Source organism: Leptinotarsa decemlineata, unplaced genomic scaffold (assembly GCF_025532065.1).
Source record: "Leptinotarsa decemlineata unplaced genomic scaffold, Ldec_3_MD MMD2_P_RNA_scaffold_2, whole genome shotgun sequence".
Classification (NCBI taxonomy): Eukaryota; Metazoa; Arthropoda; class Insecta; order Coleoptera; family Chrysomelidae; genus Leptinotarsa; species Leptinotarsa decemlineata.
This window is the reverse complement of record NW_027412529.1, coordinates 14,626,289-14,648,802: the sequence shown is the minus strand read 5'-3', so window position 1 is coordinate 14,648,802 and position 22,514 is coordinate 14,626,289. Positions and strand designations below refer to the sequence as shown.

The 22,514-nt window shown below is 32.1% G+C and overlaps 2 protein-coding genes across 2 annotated transcripts in view; one reads left to right on the top strand and one right to left on the bottom strand.

Moving 5' to 3' along the window:
• The first annotated feature begins 1,379 nt into the window (after positions 1-1,379).
• On the top strand, positions 1,380-2,301 carry LOC111511722 (SUMO peptidase family member deneddylase 1). Its single transcript, XM_023167756.2, has one exon. The coding sequence runs from the start codon at positions 1,542-1,544 to the stop codon at positions 2,199-2,201; it is 660 nt and encodes a 219-aa protein (XP_023023524.1). The 5' UTR covers positions 1,380-1,541; the 3' UTR covers positions 2,202-2,301.
• A 1,623-nt stretch (positions 2,302-3,924) lies between these two features.
• LOC141486283 (fatty-acid amide hydrolase 2-like) overlaps positions 3,925-22,514 on the bottom strand; it is an 80,090-nt gene continuing 61,500 nt past the window's right edge. The window contains exons 4-5 of the mRNA XM_074184014.1: positions 16,461-16,840; positions 3,925-12,661 (exon numbers count right to left, since the gene is read on the bottom strand). Of these exons, the coding sequence (XP_074040115.1) occupies positions 12,113-12,661; positions 16,461-16,840 (929 nt within the window). The 3' untranslated portion in view covers positions 3,925-12,112. The remainder of the gene's footprint in view (positions 12,662-16,460; positions 16,841-22,514) is intronic.

Genomic DNA, 22,514 nt, shown 5'->3' with positions numbered 1-22,514 from the left:
CCATTATAATCGATCCCAAGATGAATCCGAATATTGAGCTGTTATTGGTATTATCGGCTGTATCGATCCTTTATAAATTATTCTGTTAAAGCTAGATTTTACTTCAAAGATTTGAATTCGAAAAGCACACTTTGATGTGAGATTTTTGAGAAATGTTACCTCCCTATTCTTTGTGCTGTTCCTACAGTGCAATATGCTACAATTTCAACTATCAATTTGTTGACTGTTTTCAGTCGAAGTATTTATCATATGATTAAAAATATGATCTTCACTTGCATTATATAAATCTGTTATATGTCCTTCCATGCCCTATCCCGGGTTGAATGCCTTGAGTTGAAATCTTCTCCACACGGTTACTGTGTGCAGAACATCCCAACTCGTCTATCCACCCCCGCTCCTCCGGAGCGGTCGTCAACTTACTGATGGGCACTTCAGCAAGATTGACATCTAACCTCCTTCAGTCGATAGTCAGTTTTTAGGTGCTATTATTTTCTAATCTAATATTTTGTTTTATCTTGGCTTTCCTAACTGAATTTTTGCATGGGGTCCCCAAAAACTTACCAGGGACTATTGTTCGCGGTCAAATGTTTCTCGTTGAACCTGAAAAGGAAGTTTTTGTTATCTGTAAAAAAAATTATACTTACCGGAGCCGCCTGACAGTGACTCTCGGAGGTAAAACGTTGGTTCTGCCTGGTTGACCTTCTATGTTTATCTCTGTCTCGGAATCTGCCTGTTGCCTGTTTAGTGCATGTAGATCGTATAGCGCTGGATTTTCGTGCACTCGAATTCTGTCAAACGCCCCTTGTGCGTGTTGTCTAATATATGGTCTGGATCCCGGAATATGTACCTATTCGGTACATATCTTGAAGCGTTTACGGCGGGCCTTACGCACCTCTTATATGAAAAATTTTTAAATTCGGTCAAATTTAAAGTTTCTACATATCTTCTTCTTACATAAAAAATCAGTGTTGCCAATGAAGAAACTCCCGAAAATATAAAAAACATGCTTGAGTATAGTAAATTGATTTTTTGTATATGTTCATGCATGTTTTTTTGCGCAATAAGGTACATTTTTCTGATTTAGTGTAGCAGCAAAGATTATTCAGCAACACTGATTACAGTGACATCAGTGACTCGTGACCTTATACATGATAATGTATGGACTGGGCATGACGTCACATTTACATATATTCCATCTGCGGGTCACACAGCATTATGTGACAAATCAAATCCCAAAATTTTCACATAGATTTATGCACACGTAATACATCATGACGTTGTATTAGATATGAGTGACTTTGAATCAGATATTATGTATCAGTGTATGAGTGACGTAAATGCCAGGATGTGAATATCTTCATTTCCATGGAGTCATTGTTCTCTCTTCCCTTATTTATTATTACGTCACTGCTCGTGACAGTGATTTAAACTTCAAAGTATAATGTAAATATTATAAAATATTTTTATATATTCAAAAAGTGAAAGGAAGAAATCAAGAAGGAATAAGTTGAAAACGAAATGATACAGAACTTCTATCTAAAATGAGCAAAAATGCAACAGTACTGAGTTACAATGAAAGTTTGTTAAAAGAGTCTGATGTTGATTTACTAAAAGGACCTTTCTGGCTGAATGATACAATAATTTCATTCTATTTCGAATATTTGGAAACGGACCTATTTCGACATAACAAATCTTTGCTGTTTGTTTCACCCGAAGTCACACAATGCATAAAAGTATCCCCTGAACGTGAATTGCATGTATTTTTAGACCCCCTTGTTGCTCTGACAAAAAGAGATTTTATTTTCTTTGCATTGAATGACAATGAGTTGACGGATTCATCTGGAGGCTCTCATTGGAGTCTTTTGGTTTTCTCAAGACCGGAAAGAATGATGTTTCATTATGATTCGTCGAATAATTTGAATGAGTCCCAAGCAATAGATTTAGCTGAGAAGATTTTGAAGTATTTTTCTCTTCCTATTCAGGGAAAATTTGAAAATGTGCCTTGTCTTCAACAAAATAATGGGTATGATTGTGGAGTTCACGTGCTGTGCAATGCAGAACAACTAGCAAGTTATGCAGCACATTATGGACGAATTAGAGGATGTCCAAAGTTGCTTTATGAAAATGTTGTTGCTAAGAGATGGGAAGTATTGGATATCATTGAAAAATTAAAGGAACAGGGATACGTGAACACTTTTTGAAGCAAAATAGCTGTTTACTGTACAAGCAAGCATATTTATTATCAACAAAATTATCACTTTTATTGTGAAAGTTTTTTATTAAAAATCAATTTATTTGTCAGTTTTTTGTTACCACTAGTGAATGATGTGTGATTTGTATACTTCAAGAATCTATTTAGAGCTCATGTTATTCAACTTCCACAAGTTATCTACTTTTCACAGATAAATTTATTTTCTGAAATAAATATGAAATTTTGAAGCTGCACTATATCATAGATTATTGAATTTTTTTTGAGGATGCCAATATATAGATTTATTATTGTATTATCTACTTTTATAAACTATAGCTACCAATTTTATTCTTTTTTATAAAAGTAAAGATGATGTTCTCTTGTCAGGTGAAATTTGGAAATCATTCTTAATAACCACCTTGGTTATATACTACACATATTAAACCCAAATCTCTTTAAATCTCAGGTTATATAAAAAAAGATTTCAGAGATATATCTTGAGTAATATTCAGGGACTATGCACAGATATAATCACTGCTATGGAAGTAACACTTTATTGTGACATTTTCACTGGATAGTTTATTACAAAACCGCAAACCACCGCAACACGTGTTGTTTGTGGTTACCGCAAATCGCCGCAACACGTGTTGTTTGTGGTTCTGTAAGCTGTCTAGTGAATATCTCACAATGACATGCTACTTGAATACCTTCTCTGCCATCAAGGTCCGACACATTGAGAATGTTCCAACAAAAAAAAACTGGTTCTATAGACCGAGATACAAGTTGTCTTATACGCCATATGAGACCGAGATAATTTTTAAATTAGGTATAAATTAGACCACTGTTAAAACAGTGGTTCCCAATTTTATTTGGTCATGAAACCCTAATTGAGCATACATTTTTTGACGGTACCCTAGCAGTTTATTTTGATAAGTGAAGTGTTCACTTATTAAAATTTTTTGAATATTTTCATGTTACGACTCTGCTTTTATTTATTTTTTGTGTAAGCGTAAGCTGAAATTCCAGACTTGCATCGGTAAGTCGTCACAAACGGAAGCAGAACTGAAATAGGTTTTTCAATAATGCAGGGTATTTAGATCTCCGACAGAGGGCGCGAAACTCCTGAGAAAGTAGTGACTTTTATTTATTACTGATTTTGAACAGAGTTTTGCCAATATGCCAAATATGGTGTACATGTATATCACTGTAACATTTATCATGTTGTTGACAAAAGTAATGAAAATATATAAATTTTTTATGATAAATGAAAATATCACATACTCTCTCTTCAACATCCGACCCAGAATATTTTCACACATGAAAAAGTTTGTACAATAACTAACATGTAAAGGGCAAATAAGCATCAGTCATTTGATAAAATAATTCCGTCAAAAGAGACAGTCGGACCGCACCCAAATAAAGTTGCAATATGCTGACTCAAACTATTAGGTACACTAATACAAACATATCCCAATTTCAAGTATCACAATAAATATGTATTTTCAAAAAATTTCGATAACACCGACTCAGTTTTTAATTAATCTATACAATGGATGTTTTATTTGGCTTGTTAAAAAAACTGGTAAAAGTCCATTGACATATTATATTTTGCAGAGATTGGTATGTCATATCCCATAACTTTTATGTCATGTACAACTTCTATCTACCTATGAATTTTCCCAAACTTTCTGAATATCTAGACATTATGGTACATGACAAAGAAATAAACGAGATACAATATAAAGCACTTTTATTATTTGTTTGACATATAAAGTTTATAACAATTATAAAAAATAATGCACAATCTCATAGATCACATAAACCACTATATAAATATACTTTAGACAAGGGTTTTTCTTGAGAAAATAAACATTTTGATTCACCAGAGGACACTGTGTTTGATGAATAGATATATTCAACACCAGGGCCGTCGCGACAGGGGGTTTGGAGGGGTCCTTAACCCCCCCATCAATAATTGTCGAATGACAGTTGGGAATTTGTGGGTGAAAAAATATGCAAGTTGGGAATATTATTGCTGTATATAAAGAGTCAGGAAATACAAGAATGAAGAACAATTAAATACGATTTGAATTTCCCAATTTGTTAAACTCTAACTTGAACATTTCCCAATTCATTCGTGAAGGGCATTAGGTTTTTTATCCTTCAAAACAAGGGAGGTAATAGTTGAAGAAACAAGATATATGCGCATCAATACATTGCCAAAGGTTCATGGCATAAATGCGGAAATAACATGTTATTAACAAGTTAGACTAAACATATAAAGTCCACCTAACAGTAACAAAACTATCTTTATATACATTGGGAAAAATTTGATTTCTTGTGAAGATAAGTCAGTTTTGAATGACAACAGAATGTTTTTGCACAATAACACTTTATTGTGAGATTTGCACTGAACGGTTTACAAAACCACAACACGTGTTTTGCTATACAGTAGCTTCCTCAGGCGTTTTCCTACTGACAAAATTCTACTTAATTAGTGCTTTGTGTAATGTAAAAGTAACTTCCTTCTATGCACGATCTACACATCTTTTGTTATACATTAATTTTGAAATCAATAGCTTTCTTTTTTTTTTGGAAGTTTACCACATTTTTTGTATCAAGATAGAGAAGTAGAAAGCCAAAACCTTTCTTTTCCAAAAACTAATCTCTTCTAAAAATATACCCCTTCAATGTAATTTTACAATTTGAATCATTTGACCTTCTACCATTGTTACCATATCAATTCACCTGAGTTAATGTATAAACTAATGAACATTAAATGGACAAGAAATAAATCATTTACCAATTTCCACCCAAGAAAACAGATTCAACAGAAAATGAGTTGGTAATATTTAAATTCTCAAATAGTTTATATTTGATCTCTGGTAAAATTATTAGTCATTTTGTAATGCTTTGATTTTTATTAGTTTATTTTGTATTATATTCATATTATATTATGCACTGATTAGATAGAATTTGGTCAGTGTGAAACGCCTGAGGAAGCTATTGTGTAGCAAAACAGATGTTGCGGTTTGGAAACTGTTCATTGAAAACCATACAGTGTTACTTGAATATATTATGGATGAAACAGAAACAGATTTTAATCAAGTTTCGATCAATTTCATCACATGTTTTTCAAAAAAGCAAAACCAGGACTATCCAAGAGTTACTGTTGCCAACGACTGCTTCAGAAAATTCAAAAATCAAAACTAGATTGTCCACTTAAAAAGTTGATTATCGTTCAGTACATCGTCCGTTTTTCAGGAAATTTAGTCTTCAAATTCATCTAGCAAGAATACAAGAGATGATGTAGAGTGTTCGCCATGAGCAGTTAACAATTCTCACAATAACTGTTCTGATAGATTCCATAGAAAACATTTTCGAGATCTTATTGCACAAATTTGCTGATTTTCAGTTGTAATTATAGGCTGATTTAATACATGTGATATATAAAAAACGTATCTGAGGTGATATGCAAATAAGTTGTTTTGGATGAGCTAAAGAGAAATGAAAGTTGAAAAAAAAAACTGTAAACGATTCTCCCCATTTCGTATCTGGTTTTTCTCATGTTTGAGTTCTACAAGTGATTTTTAGATTGAAGTCACAAATAAGAGATCAAGTTTTATCATATCTTAACTTTTTAAAATTAAAAAATGATTTTCACTATGAAAACAAAATAAATGTTATTAGTATCTTTTGATATAGATAGATTTTTATCAAGTATCGGCCAGTTCCATTCAATAATTGAAATATGATTTTGTACTGGGTTTTCATTAAAAAATCAGGTTTTGCACAACAAACACTTTTCCTAATTATCAGAAAGGCAATATTCTTCCCGCGTTTCAAAACAGCAATTACACTCTTCAAACAGCCCAAGTCTTTGCATATGATGATTTAGATGATAATAACCTGTAAGTAGGCCTGTTAGACAACGTATGTCATTCCTGCTGTAGTCTAACAATTGTTTGGTAAATTACTTTGAAAGGTTTAAAAATGCCCTGGATTGGGCCTATCCTTTTAGACATTAACGAAATTTTGAAACTCATATTACAGTCCAGGTGTTCAGTATTTGTTTGACAAAGCCTAAAGCGATGCCAAATACAAGTTATTCTGGTCCGATGAATTTGCTTGTATCGCCCTAGCTTGTAAGGGAGTCAACAGCCTAATTACCTTTCATGTCAATGTGGTAAGGAACCCGTACCAGAAATAATTTAATTTAAGCATTTCTATCGAGGAGTCTTTTTTGGCAGTGTACTACCAACTTGGACATTGCTCGGTGAGAACTAAGTACTTCCAAAGCCAATAATTCACACAAATCAATGACGTAGATTTTCACATTGGTCCCTAGGCAGGCACATATCTCTGTCCTGGATTTGTTTGTGTATAAACCTGCATCAGAACCTGAAGGTGTTTTTTGATTCATGTGTTAATCAGCAGTTACCTACCGGAGATTTAGCATGGTACTGTGGAAACTGAGTGTACAGAGGTACTGAGGAAATCGTACTATAAAGTACAAAAATGCAGAAGTTGGCAGGGAGGCTAATAGAAATTTTCCATGAAAAAAATATTTCGTCTTTTTTAATCCATCCTTATATGCATGTACAAAGGAAGACAATTCTGATACTTGCGTAAAATTTTTTAAGAATCAAGAATGATATCAAACTTCTCTATAAGATTTTATGGATATTCAAGGCAACTTACATAAGCTTTCTCAGAATCACGATTAAAGAGAACAAAATCCGTGATCGAATGGAATCTGAAGTACCAAACGTTTCGTTTACTACTGCCGCAGTCATCAACAGTGGTGTGTGCGTTGACTGCAAGAACGAAGGTTATACTTTGAAGTTAACGCACATACCACTGATGATGTCTGCTAACATAACTAGAGAGAGATGAAGCTTATGAAGAATTCAAGGGAGCAATAACCCATGATGAGAAACAATTAAAGTAGTTCATCTACAAAAGTTTGAAGTACCAAGTCATTAACCCACCGACAAAGAAGAAATCAGAATTATATCAAAATGGAATCCTTAACTGTATGAAAGATTGAAAAAAAATTTTGAAAACTTTGAAGTTGATAATGAAACCTGACCATAATTCTATTCCCAATGAGATTCGATTCAACTTTCAACACAAAACCATTGCTGCAAAATCGAATGATAACAAGGCAGAAAATTTCAATTTTCTTTGGCACAAAATATTTTAGACATTAGAGCAAATATTCCTGCATATCCTTCTTGGCCCAACATGGCTTCACAAGTCATTAAGAACTCGATGACAAAATATAATCTAGTACCATGCATGAAATAAAAATATTATAAATCATCTTGACAGTAAATCCAACTCTCGTTATCAATGATAAAGTAACAGTATGATAAAAGTAATAAAACATATTATTTTGAATTTTGTCAACACACAAGACCTAAAAACCAGAACTATTGTTTCAGTGCCAAAAGTCAGTATTACTACTGAAGCCAAAAGTTTTCGTCCTATTAATACCCTAGCATTGGAAAAAGTCTTAGAAGTTGCTGTTTATGATCAGGTTTATGAATATCTCGAAATTGTTAAGCTTTTAATGAAACAACAGACTCGTTTCAGTTCTATAAAATCTTGTGAAACGGCTCTACAACTAAATAGAAGTTATTAGTAGGTTAAAATTAGTTGGCAGTAGCATTATATAGTTTTAAAAGGGCCTTCAAAACTATTGATTTTCCAATGGTTCAGTAGCTATCTGTTAACTAGGTTTCAATGTATAAAATAAATGATTCACACTATCAAAAATATCAACCTTCATCAACATCAATAAACTCGAGTTGAATATTAGTAAGACTCAAGCCACGATCATTGCAAGGTACAAATATAACGCCATCAACGTACAGTGAATAATACAATTTTTGGTGACTCAATCGAAAAAGTTGAACAATATGAACATTTGGGTTCCATTATTACCGATACGCTGAACCTCAAACAACACTTCCAATATATATCTTATAATTTGAAAGGGGTATATTTTTAGGAGAAATTAAATTTTCGGAAAGGTTTTGGCTTCCTACTTCTCCATGTTTATACAAAACATGAGGGAATCTTCTGAAGAAATGAAGAAAGCAATTGGTTTCAGAATAAACTACTTAAACATATGTGTAGATCATGCAAAGGAGTAACTTTCAGACACGAACTGGAAGAAAAAGTCCTCTCGAAACAACTACTTTCATTTAAACTTTGAATTACATGAAAGAAAAAATACTTTCGAAAAAAACCATTTTTATTAGTGATGCGCCAAATATACGTTTGGTATTCGGTATCTTTTTCACTATTTGTATTCGACCAAATCATTCGGTTTTGGTACTGAATATATTCGGTTCAAGTATTTCTGTTTTATTGACTACACAACACGGTATAGAACTAACAGAGAAAATTCTTATGCAGGATTTATGTTATATTATAAGTCAAAAAAATCTTATGAAGAATGTGTTGAACAGAGCTGATACAATAAAGCAAATAAACTTCAAATTAACATTTCTTTTTAAACTTCAAATTGAAACAATATTTATTTTTAAACTTTAATCAACATTTATTTTCAAACTTAAAATCAACATTTTTTTTAACCTCAATCAAATCTACATTTTTAGGCCTCAAATCAATTTTAAACCGAATAATTCAGCCGAATATCCGGTTCAGTAAAAGTTAAACCGAATAATATTTGGTAGACGGTGAAACCACTATTCGACGCATTACTAATTTTTATATAATCATTGAACGAACCTTTTTCCTGAAGTACGAAAAATCACTCACTAGCAGCGCTAGTAGTTCGCTAGGGACAAACACTGCTTGATACTCATATAAGCATATGGTTAAAGTACAATTAAAAAAGAATGTTTTTAACAGAAGATGTTCCTGGAGCAAAACTGAAATTTGCAACTGTAAAGGATAACAATGTTGTAACATTAAAAGGTTGGCTTGCATTCCGTAATTTGAATGTAACTGAAAAAAAAGTGAATTAATAAACAGGTTAGTATACAGACTCTTGTAAAAGAGTAGCGGTAGATTCAAACTGTAATGAAAGAAATCTAAAATAATTATGAATTTCAGATTTATTTCCGAGTGAAATAGTGAAGTAGATAGTAATGAAATAATTCAATTAAATATAATGAATGAGTATAATTTAATAAACGATTGAGGTTATATCTCATTCTAATCAATGGTAATTAACTATGAAAAACTTACTATTCATTTCATGTTTAGAGCATACATATGAATATTTATTTATTTATTGCACTGTTAAATCTACTCTCCTCAAAGCATGTATCCATTTCTTAAATCTAACCTCATTAATACGAGTTTTTATAAATGGTATAAAAAACACGTTTTCTTCCGGATATCGATTATCCAACGTACAATTCGCAAAACAGCAATGCTTTATTGGCATTATACTAGCACAATATAATTTTTTATATCAAATTTATATTTTTAAATGATAAATTGATATTACGTAAATAATACTGTTTTACATGTGAATAGTTTACTATTACTAGTGCTGCCTCTCATGACACGTTTGATGTACTATTCTCAGGAAAAAGGCTTATTATATATAAAACGCTTTTTCCTATTCGGTTTGTACTCCAAACATTTGTTATGGAATTGATTCAGATATCATTGACAGGATTGCTACACAATATAATATATGAAAGATTCCCACATTTTTTTGTATGAAGATTGTGGAGTGGAAAGCCAAAAGCTTTCTTTTCCATATCTGATAACATTTCATAAAAATAATTTCTTTACCTGCATCAATAAATATTCAACTTTCCCAAAATCAGTTATTGTATTCGAAAGAATAATTCAATCTCACTTCGAATATTATCCTACATTATTATCATTGCTTGATAATAACTCTTTAGCATCTCCACAGAAAATTCAAATCATAGGAATTTTTTTGGGTTGTAATCGAAATACCACCATTATAACAATGCTTCGTGTGTTTGACTGGTTATCAGTAAAAAACAGCTTGTTTCACTATTCAATTATGTTTTCACTCAAAATAACCATTCTCTATTCCACAAAGGTTTTCTAGAGTATAACAAACTTCCAGCCGAATTGAAGCAATGCAATACTTTATCAAACTTCAAACATGAGTTAATGAACTTTCTTGAATTGGAGAACAATGTTTTATTATACTCGAATTATGTTGTTATGTGGTTGGTTTATTGAATAACTATGTATTTGGAACACAGTTTTTACAGTAAATTTTATCACAGAAAGTTACCCGAGTTTTGTGTAATCTGTTTTCGAATATTAGACGAAATTTAGGGTCCCCAACTTCAAAGTAAAGATTCTGAAAAAAAAAATGGAAACAATTCAAAGTTATTGTTGAGGTGTCATCTTTATCTCGGACATACATTATTCAATGAATTGGACATCGCCGTAAGAGAAACGCTTGATATTTCTATCTTTAAGGAACAATTGGAAACCTCGTATCTAACAAAAAATGCTACACTTTCAAATTTTTCTTGCAAATTAATAATTTCTTCACTATATGTGTGTTATTCATTTTACAACTGTTATATGGTATGTTAGACCATCAGTAATGATTGTAATTGTATTATCAAGGCTGCCGTGAAGCTGTATATTCATATAATATTGAAAACAGAACAAATCAGGAAGTGATGAAATCAATGTTACCATGGCAACTAGGTCAATTTTTCGAAATAAGATTATATAAGGTAGTAGCTATCAATTTTTGTGATCACAGACGATTTATTAGTGATTTTAAAATGGATTCAAGCAACAAAGAAAGTGTGAATTGTATTCCACCAGAAATAAGTAAAGCAGCTGAGGATGTAACATTGTGTTCATTGCCAAAAAATCCAAAAAAATATACAGCAAAGTGTATGAAGAATTCGCGAGGTGGTGCAACGGGAATAATGTAAAAAATAAGAATTACCCAGAGAGTGTTGTTCTTGCCTATTTTTTGAAAAAATTTAAATATCGTAAGCCCTCTTCCATGTGGTCATATTATTCCATGCTAAAAGCTACTTTGAATGTACATGATAATAGAGATGTAGATACGCAAGATTGATAGCTTTTTATAAGTTAACTACAGAATAATTCAGATATATGTTTCAATAATTTTGCATTTATTGAAACCATCGAAATGTAGTAGATTTCTATTGATATGAGACTGAAATGAACTTTAGCGCCTGCTCAACGTTTTTATCGCCCGCCGGGCGGTAAAGTAGTCCGCAGGCGCTAAAGTGCTACTTTACGCCAGCAAATCCGAGCGATAAAGTGCTACTTTACGCCCGGTCGTGCAAAAAAGAAATTTTATACTTTAATAAAGATAGAAGTGAATATTGTTATTATTATTATTGACGGGGATAAGTTTCAATTAAACTGCTTGAATGTCCAAGGTAACAGAAAATAAAAATGAAGTTTTCAAAAGTGTAGCTGAATATGATTCGTCCACAACACCTTTTGGGAGCCATTAGATGAAGAACGTGTTTTTGCAAGCACTGTGCCTGAACTATCAATGGCCATTTGTAAGAATGGAGACATTATCTATGGGATCTATAGAAAATTCGAATCGCCAATATTATAGATCAATGAGTTCCAACTGTGGTATGACGTAAAGTCAAGCTTAGACATCGCATGTCAAATAATAAATTTCTTTTTGTTTCTCTCTCGGCAGCTTTGGACTCAATGACCTCTAGACCTATTGCTGCATTGCCTTTAATAATGTTTAATCAAGATGAAAAATGAAACGTTTTATAGAAATCATGAGAACTGAATTTTCAGTAGAAAACAAACGTAAAAGCCTTCAACAACCAAAATTTTCAATAAAAATATCTGAAGCACCTATTAGAAAATCAGACACCAATAGTTCACCCTAATTCGTAAAGGCATTGTGCAAAAATTAATAACTCCTTAGACCTTTATGGCAGGTGGCACCCATCCTCCGAACGCTTTTTCCAGCTCCCGCGCTACAGCCAAACATAGCCTATCATTTCCTTCTGCAGACACAACCTGCACACCAATCGGTAGGCCATTTTTGTCCAACCCCATGGGACAATGAGTGGCAGGAAGTCCTAAGACATTTATCACAGCAGTGTAACTGAAATTGAAGGGTTTAATGAGAGGTTCGTTGTGGTAAGGAGCAGCCGTGGGATGCGTGGGGTACAGAAACACCCCATCATCTCCAAGAAGATCCAGAAGTTCTCTTCGGAGATCATTTCTCTCATTCACTAGATAGTCGTACTTTTCGTCGCCATGCTTGATGCCTCCGTTCTCAAGTAAACAAGTGGCAATCGCAATGAAGGTATGTTCGGATTGACGAAAGACCCATTTGAGAAGTTCCATATATGGATTTATGGAGCCGTCGAGATTGGCCAGTTGTTCTTGGAATTTTGGTCCATTTGGAGATTTCATGTTGGCAAACCACATTGGACTGCTTTTGCTGAATCGTTTGTAGGAAACCTGAAAATGAAAAACGACACAAATGAAAAATAAGAAGAAGATATACTTTGTATACATTTCACTCTCCACGATAATAATAAACAAACAATTCAATTTCTAGGCACGTTTTCGTAACACAGTAGCTTCACGGGTATATATTTCATGAATAGAATAGAATTTATTTATCATTAAAATATCATACACATATAACATATACATTATTGGTACAATATTTATCAAACTAGTCACCCAAACTGAAGAAAAAGCAGGTTATACATTCAATTCTAAAAATTCTTCGACATTGTTAAAGGCATTTTTTAGGAGAAGGTCTATTGAAGCTTTTTTGAATGTATTGTAATTTTCAATATTTCCTAGTAACCTATAGTTGCTTTGTTATAACATATGACTCCTCGATAGCTTGCTGAGTCTTGCCCAAGGGCTAATCGTGAGTAAGGTAGTCTCAGTTCATTTCCTCTGTGAGTATTGTGATCATGTATCATACTGTTTTTTTGTATGGTATGATTCATTTCTTTTGATATTCATAGTTATGAGCAAAATATATAAAAACGGTAGTGTTAAAATAGCTAGATCTTTAAAAACTGTCTTGCAGCATGATTGTCTACAATGTATGCCAGCAAACCATCTATTTATTTTTTTTGGATAACAAACACTTTTGTTAGGTATGCTGAGTTTCCCCAGAATATTAACCCATTTGAGATATTAGATTGTACTAATCCGAAATAGGCCAATTTGAGTACTTCTAGAGATACTGTTCCATGTAGTTGTCTTTTTATGAAGCAGACTCTACTCAGTTTTGTTATTAGATAATCTGTGTGTTTTCGCCAAGTTAACTTCTGATCAATTACTAATCCTAGATAATTATATTGATTCATCTGCTCTATATTAGTGAACAATGATCATTAGTAAGATTCTTTTGTTGATAATTCATGAAAACAGTTTTATTCACATTAACAAGTAGACCGTTATTTGTGCACCATTGTGAAAATTCATCGGCAGTTTTATTTGCAGCTTGAACAGAGAGGAGAAGTTCATTTTCTGCTACTATTTGATAGGTATCATCAGCATATATATTATTATTTTTTGTGAAGATACACATGGATTTTCAATACCACTCATAAATATTATAAAGAGAAGCGGAGCCAATGTTGAGCCTTGTAGAATTCCTAATGAGACAGAAGATGGTTGTGATTTTATTTCATCTATATCATATTGAATCTAACAAAAATATAATGAATAAATTTTCCATGTCGATGTGACTGCATTCAGCTGAACGTTTTACTTCTTTATTTAATGAAGAAAAAAACTTCATGAAATAGTAAAGCACTTTTTTTTTATTGAGAATAAAAAAACATGATGTGGCAGATAATTAAAGAAGAAACGGGTTCACTGCATTGTAATCAGATAGATACTGAAAATCCGGGAGAAATGGCCAATAATTTTAACAGCCATTTTGCAAATTCAGCTCTCACAACACAAAATAATATCGGTAAAGTGAGCGGTTTTGAGAAGTCGATAGCCTCCAATAGTTACACCTTGTTTTTGAGTCCAGTCACAGAAAATGATTCAATAGCAATTGTAAAAAATATGAAAAACAAAATGAGCTGTGGAATTGATGATGTTCCAATACTTATCATTAAAAGCTTTATATGAAATAGTTAGTGTTTTAACTCATCTGATAAATATGTCATTCAAGCAAGGTATTTTTCCTGATTATTTGAAGACAGCTATTATAAAACCACTACATAAGAAAGGAAGTTGGTCAGATATTAATAATTTCAGACCACTCAGTCTTTTGACATACATGTATATCAAAACTATTCGAAAACGCAATGGCCATGTTAGTAATTTAGGATTCATAATTGCAAACAAAAAAAGATATGCTTTTTGACAAACATAACAAGAGATGAAAAATATAAGAGCACAGTGAGTGTTCTAAGTTCTCTAAAATGCACGAACAGGTGTATCCAGATTTCAACATGCAAGTTGCCATCAACGGATATCTCTCGAATACTTTTACCATCAACGCTGGTGTTCCCCAGGGATCTATATTGTCTCCACCCCTATTTTCATTGTCTATCACCGACTTATTGGAAAACAACAACATTCTATTTTTTCTTGACTTATTCAAAAGTGTAACGAAATACAGGATGTTCGGTTTAAAAAACACAACTTCGATTGTCACTTTTTTGAGCCACCCTGTAGACTCAAAAAATTCTTTTGCAGCCTTAATCAATATACATATAATGGAATGGAGAAATTCTCGAAAAAATTATTGGTTTGGTTTACAGGGACCGTGTCGTATGGGGTGCCCCACCCTGTATACTTTTTTGTATGATGAATATTTTGTTCGAACTAATGGAAGTACCCCAGAAAGTTATTCTATATCTGATAATCAATTGTACATGATTATATTTCAAATTAGACGAACAGCAATGAAAATGTGAGTTTCATATACAATTAATTTTGTCTGTAGCTCTATACAAAGATATGTAGATCATGTAAAGGAGTAACTTTCAGACACAAAGAAGCCCTCTCGAAACAGCTATTTTCATATAAATATTGAATTACATGAAAGAAAAATACTTTCTAAAGAAATGCTTTTATTATATGAACACTGAATTATACGAAAAACACTTATCTCTATTCCGTTTGTATTCCAAACATTCGTAATGGAATTGAATCAGATATCATTCACAGGATTCTTACACAATATAATTAATGGAAGAAGTAAAATTTCACTTAAATGAACACTGTCATCGTCACAGCTAGACATCCAATGTTTCGTCGTAAGACACTTGCCTTATTGGATCTTCAGTAGAAATACGGATAACATTATAACACAAACGGAATAGAGAAAAGTGTTTTTCATACACTTCAGCATTCATATGAAAGTATTTGATTTGAAAGTATTTTTCTTTTGTGTAATTCAATGTTTATATGAAAATAGCTGTTCCGAAAGGGCATTTTCTTCCAGTTTGTGTCTGAAAGTTACTTCTTTAGGTACATGATCGACACATCTTTGTATATAGTTGATTTTTGAAATTGATTGTTTCCTTCCTTTCGTTGTAAGATTTCCACATTTTTTGTATCAAGATGGAGAAGTGGAAGGCCGAAAGCTTTCCGAAATAATTTTGTCAGACTTTGAATAAATTGAACTCCAGTTATATTTTTTAGATACATTGTGCAAGTTTATGGTTTTGAGGAAACAATGTTGCCCATGTTATTTTTCATTCTGTTCAATAATTGTACAGCGGGTGGTGAGTGATATTTTCCTACACAAAAAAAGAACTAGATGATAAAAACCCCAAAAGCCATTTATAATAAATTCACAGAATGAGGATGTGAAAATAAGATACACCTAGACAAGTTATTTTCTTTGAATTTGGTAATAAGTGAAATGGGACTACTTCATTTGACAATGATATTCATTTACAGAATGCAGATTTCCATATAATTTTTGTGATCAGTACATTATATGTACACATAAATCTTACATTGCAAAAATATAAAGCAACCTATAAAACTGCATGATTTCTGTCTAATTCAATTTCAGTAGGCGTAGTTTTGACTTGTATTTCGAATAAAAATCTTGCGGACGCATCCCCCTATAAGTTTTCAATGAGATTTTCAATTTTTTTGACCATTTTCAAAGTTTTTCCATTTGAAAACTATACTTTCCTATAAGTATGGAGTATATTCTAAAAATATAAATTATTTGGTGATGAGTTTATTTTGGAGACTTTATAGTTGCTGCTGGTTCTTTATTTCTGTCAGCTGAAGTTTTGTTATATATTTTTACCTTTGTTGCTTTAACTCCGTGAGCTTTATCCAGGTGCTTTGCAATCTTCGAAAACAACTCTCTAATTTCTCCAGCCACCGCCGAAACCATCACTGAACCAGTGTCAGTCTCTTGATAAAACCATTTCAGTTTCTTGACATCAACTGGATCGTCCAGTCTGAGCGTGACACCATTTTGGTTGGTGATGATTTTCATGAGAGGTAGCAGGTCTTCAGCCCTCCTGCACATGGGTCCCAAACCCAGGAATCGATTTTGTTCTTCTGTCACTGGAATAGGATACTGACCATGGTTGGGCACCACGAAAGGAGAAGGTTTGTGTCCGAAGATACCATTGAAGAAGGAAGGCATTCGGATGGACCCTCCTATGTCTGAACCAATACCTGAACATAATGAAAGAAGGTATATAAAAATTGTATCAGAACATAAAATATCCGAAATGAAATGAGGAGAAAAATGAAACCAAAATTGATAGCTCTTTCACTGTATTTCATTGTTAAAACGTTGATACATGTCTTCAGAAGTTGTTTCTTATGTTTTGTGAGTAACCATTGAATATATTTTGGAACTAATTGAACGATGAATCAACATTCATAGAAAATATTGATTAATGTTTCTGTGAATTGCGTTTATTAGAAACTATAAACATCTCTATTTGTTCTATTGAAATAGTCAACATAACATCAATTGTTTCAAATTGAGATTATGCTTTGATTATCGGGTCAGTGTATAATAAAGTTCACAGCACTACGTCAGATAGTGTACAGGTTTTTTAGATATTGTACCTCAGAGTTGAATTATCAAATTTTTATAATTTTAACGATTACTGTTATATTGGAAATCAATTAAAATTTCAATAATGTCTGAAATTGAAGGACTTCAAATACCTGCTTTATCTTCGATGGGTTCAATGGTTTGATAGTTAGTCCCGGGCTATTAGAATTACGAAGTTCCAAAAAGACATGTCTGAACCAATATACTTTTTGAACTTTTTATCTTCTGTCTTTCATATAATACAACAAACGAGTTGGGATCAAAATCCTAAAATTGAATGTTCATTACTTGATGAAAAGTTGTTGGAGATTTTGGTAAGGCTGAAACATGTATATATTGCAGTACAGTTTTATGAATGCAAATAACAAGACATTTGCAAAATGAAAACCAACATTTATTAAGATAACAACTAATTGCAGATACATTATTAAGAATGTATGAAACAATAAATAAACAAAAAACAATTCAAGCCTTCAGGAATTGTATCTTGAAAAAAATATATGAAAAGAGTAGAAAACAATGTCAAAATTTCATTTGAGAATATTAAGATGGAATAGGGTTATGTTGTTATAACAAGAAATTGTGTAATGTCTCGTAATATATTATTCCAAGAGCTGATGATGAATTTTGGAATACATTTTCAACAATCTGAAATAAAAAATTGTATATTGAAATAGGTGGATTCTGAATCGAAATTATTAGGAGAGGGCGTTTGCAATTACCATATAGCTATATGTTGTAAGCCCTTCAGTCGTTATGTCCTCGGGTTAAGTGGTATTTCATTGAAAAATGAAGTGGGTTGATATTGCATTACTTGAACTGAATTTTTGTACAAACATATGCTGAACAGTTACGAAATAATCTCAAATGATTCATGATATCGCATTTGCTGATATTGAAGCATATATTGACAGCCTCCTCCATCTTCATTCTTAAATGTATTTTATTTATTAGGCAAAACCATAAATTATATGATAAGACTGCTTCAGAACACAGTCATAATATAAGAAACGGTGATCTTCTAAAAGTCCCACAGCATCTCTTGACAAGCTATAAAAAATACCCTCAGTATAATGCCATTAGGTGCTTCAATAAGCTGCTAAATGTAATTGAAAAAATCACAAATGACAAAGTATTTCATGATTGTGTTGAAACTATGCTTTTAGAAAGATGCTATTACAGTGACCAAGATTTTTTAATTGATAATCTCACAAACAATCAAATTCACAGTGGACGTGATTGTACTTAGATTAAATTATGTGAATGGTGTAAAATGTTCAATTAATTTGTGGGCATTTATGCTTATTTGTATATGTGTGTATATGTATATGTATATATATGTGAATATATATATATATATATATATATATATATATATTTATATATATATATATATATATATATATATATCCAACTATCAATAGAGCTTCCGTACATTTACAATTTTCTATCAATCGGGCGTCCGGTTTCAATGAGGCGTCCATATATGGACGCCGAATTGTTTCACCATGCCAGGCAGTTCAGAGGTTCCCTATCTTCCATCTGACAAAATTTCAGATGGGCGCCTATTTATCAATTTCATTGTCAAAATTATATGTATTGGCGTATATTCTAGTTGAGTCTTTTTTATTTTGGTGGCGCTCGGGAGGTACGCGTATACTTGTGCCGTATATTTTTCATACATGTGAGCGATTATGAGGCGTCCATATAACTGACAACAATGCAATAGTTTTTGCGAGAGGGAAGTCTCAATGATTTGTTAGAAATATCGTTGATTTGGTATGTTTGTAGGTCGGCGCCGGTTTCATACACAGGGTGACAATTTGAAAACTTACAAGGTCTATCTCTGAGCAACCAAATAAAATATAAGAAATAGCTGAAAACAACTTTCATAATACAAAGGGAGAAACAAATGATGTGATGACTAACTTGTTTTTTCTCTCACACCCTTGCCCCCAGCCACCACAACTTCATATTTTTGAAAGGCAACCACCTACTTGTGATACATTATCTGAAAGCTCTTAAGATATGCTCTTCAATGGTACTCTTCAAAGCTACATTCGATGCAGTAAGTTTTGGTTCATCAAATAAAAGAATTCATTCAGAATAAATTTTATTTTCTATTATTAATTTAGTAAATTTTCAAAAACATGATTTTTACCATCGTAGCATTAATATTAAGACTTGAATATTTTACGCCTCTTCTATTTTTTTTTATTCGTCTCGATAATAGATAGGGATAGATAGGGAAGGAGAGTGGCACCTTGTTTTAGAGGTCTTTCGAATACCTTTACTACTCTGTCAACAGAAAATTTTTGTGACGATTAGTTTTCAAGATAATTTGAAGTTTTAAAGGTATTTGCATTGAGTTCAACTCTTTTTAAAATAAATCAAATTGTTTTTAAGGTGCAAGTTACGTTCAGAACTCTCATAAAAAAAATAAATTTTTGCTTTTTATGACAACCTGCTAATACGTGTCCATTTGATGTCGAATTATTTGTTTATTACGAGGAGATTTCTCCGGGGGATGGGGTTGGTTACCACCATTACATTTTAGGTAAATTGAGTGGCACCTACTTATGAAGGTTGAATTGCCTCTTCAAGAAGTTGTTAATAAGAATCACCGGTTGAATTTCCATCAATGAAAAATGAACCTATAATATGATTGCCTAATATTCCGGCCCAGATATTCAACTTTTGGGGATGTTGGGTATGTATTTCTGCGTATTGTCTTGGGTTTTCATCCGAACAATAACGGCAATTGTAACGGTTCACGCAACCATTTGAATAAAATGAGCTTTCGTCCGAATAACAGATGTTATAAAGCAGTTCGGGATTTTGCATTAATATTTCACTCATGCCCTCACAAAACTCCTGTCTTCGGTCAAAATCATCCTCATTGAGTTCACGAACAAGTTTAATTTTGTAAGGATGGTATTTGTGGTTTTTAAGGATTCTCCATGCGATCATATGGCTTATTCCTGCCATTGCGGATAAACCTCTGGTACTTAACCTGGGATTGGCGATGACTTGACCAAACACTACAATCGCATTATCGTCATTCACTACCCTTCTCTGAACATCACTTTTTTCATTTAAAACCGAACCTGTCTCCCTGAATTTTGTGACCAAATCCAGAACGTGATTTCTGCTTAGGTGTTTACCAGGTTTTTGCTCGTTAAATAAAATTGATGTTTTATTAGCATTTTGGTCGTTGCCAAAAAATGAAGCAATAACTGAAACCCTTTCGGCAGTAGTGAAAGAAATGTTTAAACAAATAACAATACACGACCCGTTTCAACAAAACAATCGAACGTTGTTATTTAACAAAAAATTGATAAGAAGAACTGCTTAAAATTTTTTTTATTTAGGCATACAAGTTACCGAGTGGTCTGTCTAATGTATTATCAACATGGCAATTTTAACTTCAAATTATCTCGAAAACTAATCGTTACAAAAATTTTCTTTTAACAGAGTTGTGAAGGTATTCGAAAGACCTTTAAAACAAGGTGCCACTCGACCTACTTTCCCCATCTAAATAAAGGTCGTCGGACGCACCTCTCTGAGGGGGTGCGTACTACAAAAAATCTGATTAGTCTGAAAGGTGTCCCCCTTCAATTAGAAATCGACGTGTCCGAGCTTTTTTGAAAATCTTACTTTTTATATTCAAAAACGGCTCTGTTAGGTTTTCGTTGTTACACACTGTATATAGAAGAAAATGTAAATGGCGAAATGTATGATCACATGCTAGAAAGATCTATCGAACCTCGGATAGTTCATGAATTAGAGAATCACAGAGACATACACGGCAATTTATCTTTGAAAGAAAATGTATTACATTTTCAACAGAATGGGGAACCTTATTATTTTGTAGTTCCAGTTATTCAATGGTTAGATAATAATTATGCTGATCAATGTATTGGAAGAAGAGATTCTACTGAATGGCCTCTCACATCCCTGGACCTTTCTCCTCTAGATTTTTTCCTCTGGGCCACTCACTTAAAATAGGTTGTTTTAAAGACGACGCAATCTGATTCAATAAAGCCACTGAAGGAAAGAATAATCCAAGAATGCTGAGCTATTTTCAGAGAAACATTTGCCAATGTTTCGGAATGACTTTCGGAAATGAAAATTGCGAAAGTTATAAACAATTTAGTGAAAAATAAAAAATGGGTCCAGTTTTTTGGAAATATCTCAAAAACTAATTGGAATTTTCAAAATCGAAAAAAAAAAATTCGAAAAGAGGAAGAAATTTCCTATCGAAAAGTCCTGACTACCGGAACTGTAGGACCAATATTTATAATTTTCCCGGAGCTCTGAAATAGAGCTCTAAATCGGGTGTTTAGCCGCGTGTAGGCCGTGCGTGTTTAGGTTAATTTTACAAAAAAAATTTATAGCATATAAAATATATAAATTGAGGAATGAAAAAATTCAGTCATATACTCAAAAGATAAATTAACAGTAATCTGTCGGTAAAAAATTTTTAATGCAATTATTAGATTTATTATGCTATTGTTAATTAACAATTTTTTATCACTCGATTATCATTATTGCAAGTGTGATATTTTTCAAACTAAAAGTGTGGAATTTTTTTCCTTCCATAGAGTTATGATTTTAACGGTTAGGAATTGATTTACTTCCAAAATATTGAAAAATTATTATTTTTCAGTTATTTATTAACCATTTACTGCATTTTTGAATTAAAAAGTTTATTAAATAATCGAAGAACAATTTTTTTTTGATTATTATTAGTATATTTTTTTTTCAAATCAGAAGCTACATAAAAATATTTTTTTCATCACCTATTGTTTAAAAATTTGTTATAAACAAATGCGTTTATAACATATTTGAATTTATTTTGGATCCTAATCTTTAATAAAAATTATGATTAAAAAAAAATAGCGTTTCTTGAAAAATTGTGTGCAATGCAAAAAACCGCATTTGTTAATTTACAATTTTTTTACCACTAATTGTCAATATTTCAAAAAAAAAATTTGTAAAAAATTAGAATAATTCGAATGAATAATTTTATAAAAAAAATCAAACTTCAGCTGAATATATTCTTTTATTAATGGAGAAAAAATGAGTCTAGCGATTTTTCATTGTATCTCCATTAGTTTAATGAATATAATAATTTAAATGATGAAAAAATAGATTGATTATAGAGCGCCAAAATTTATAAAATTCGATAAAAAATTAAAAAAATTAAAAAAAAATACAGGGTTGTTTTTCATTCATTAATTGCAACAAGAACAAAAATGAAATGAAAAAATTCATTTGTTT

Coding starts and splice junctions, on each gene's coding strand:
- LOC111511722 (XM_023167756.2), top strand. CDS start 1,542: ATGAGCAAAAATGCAACAGTACTGAGTTACAATGAAAGTTTGTTAAAA.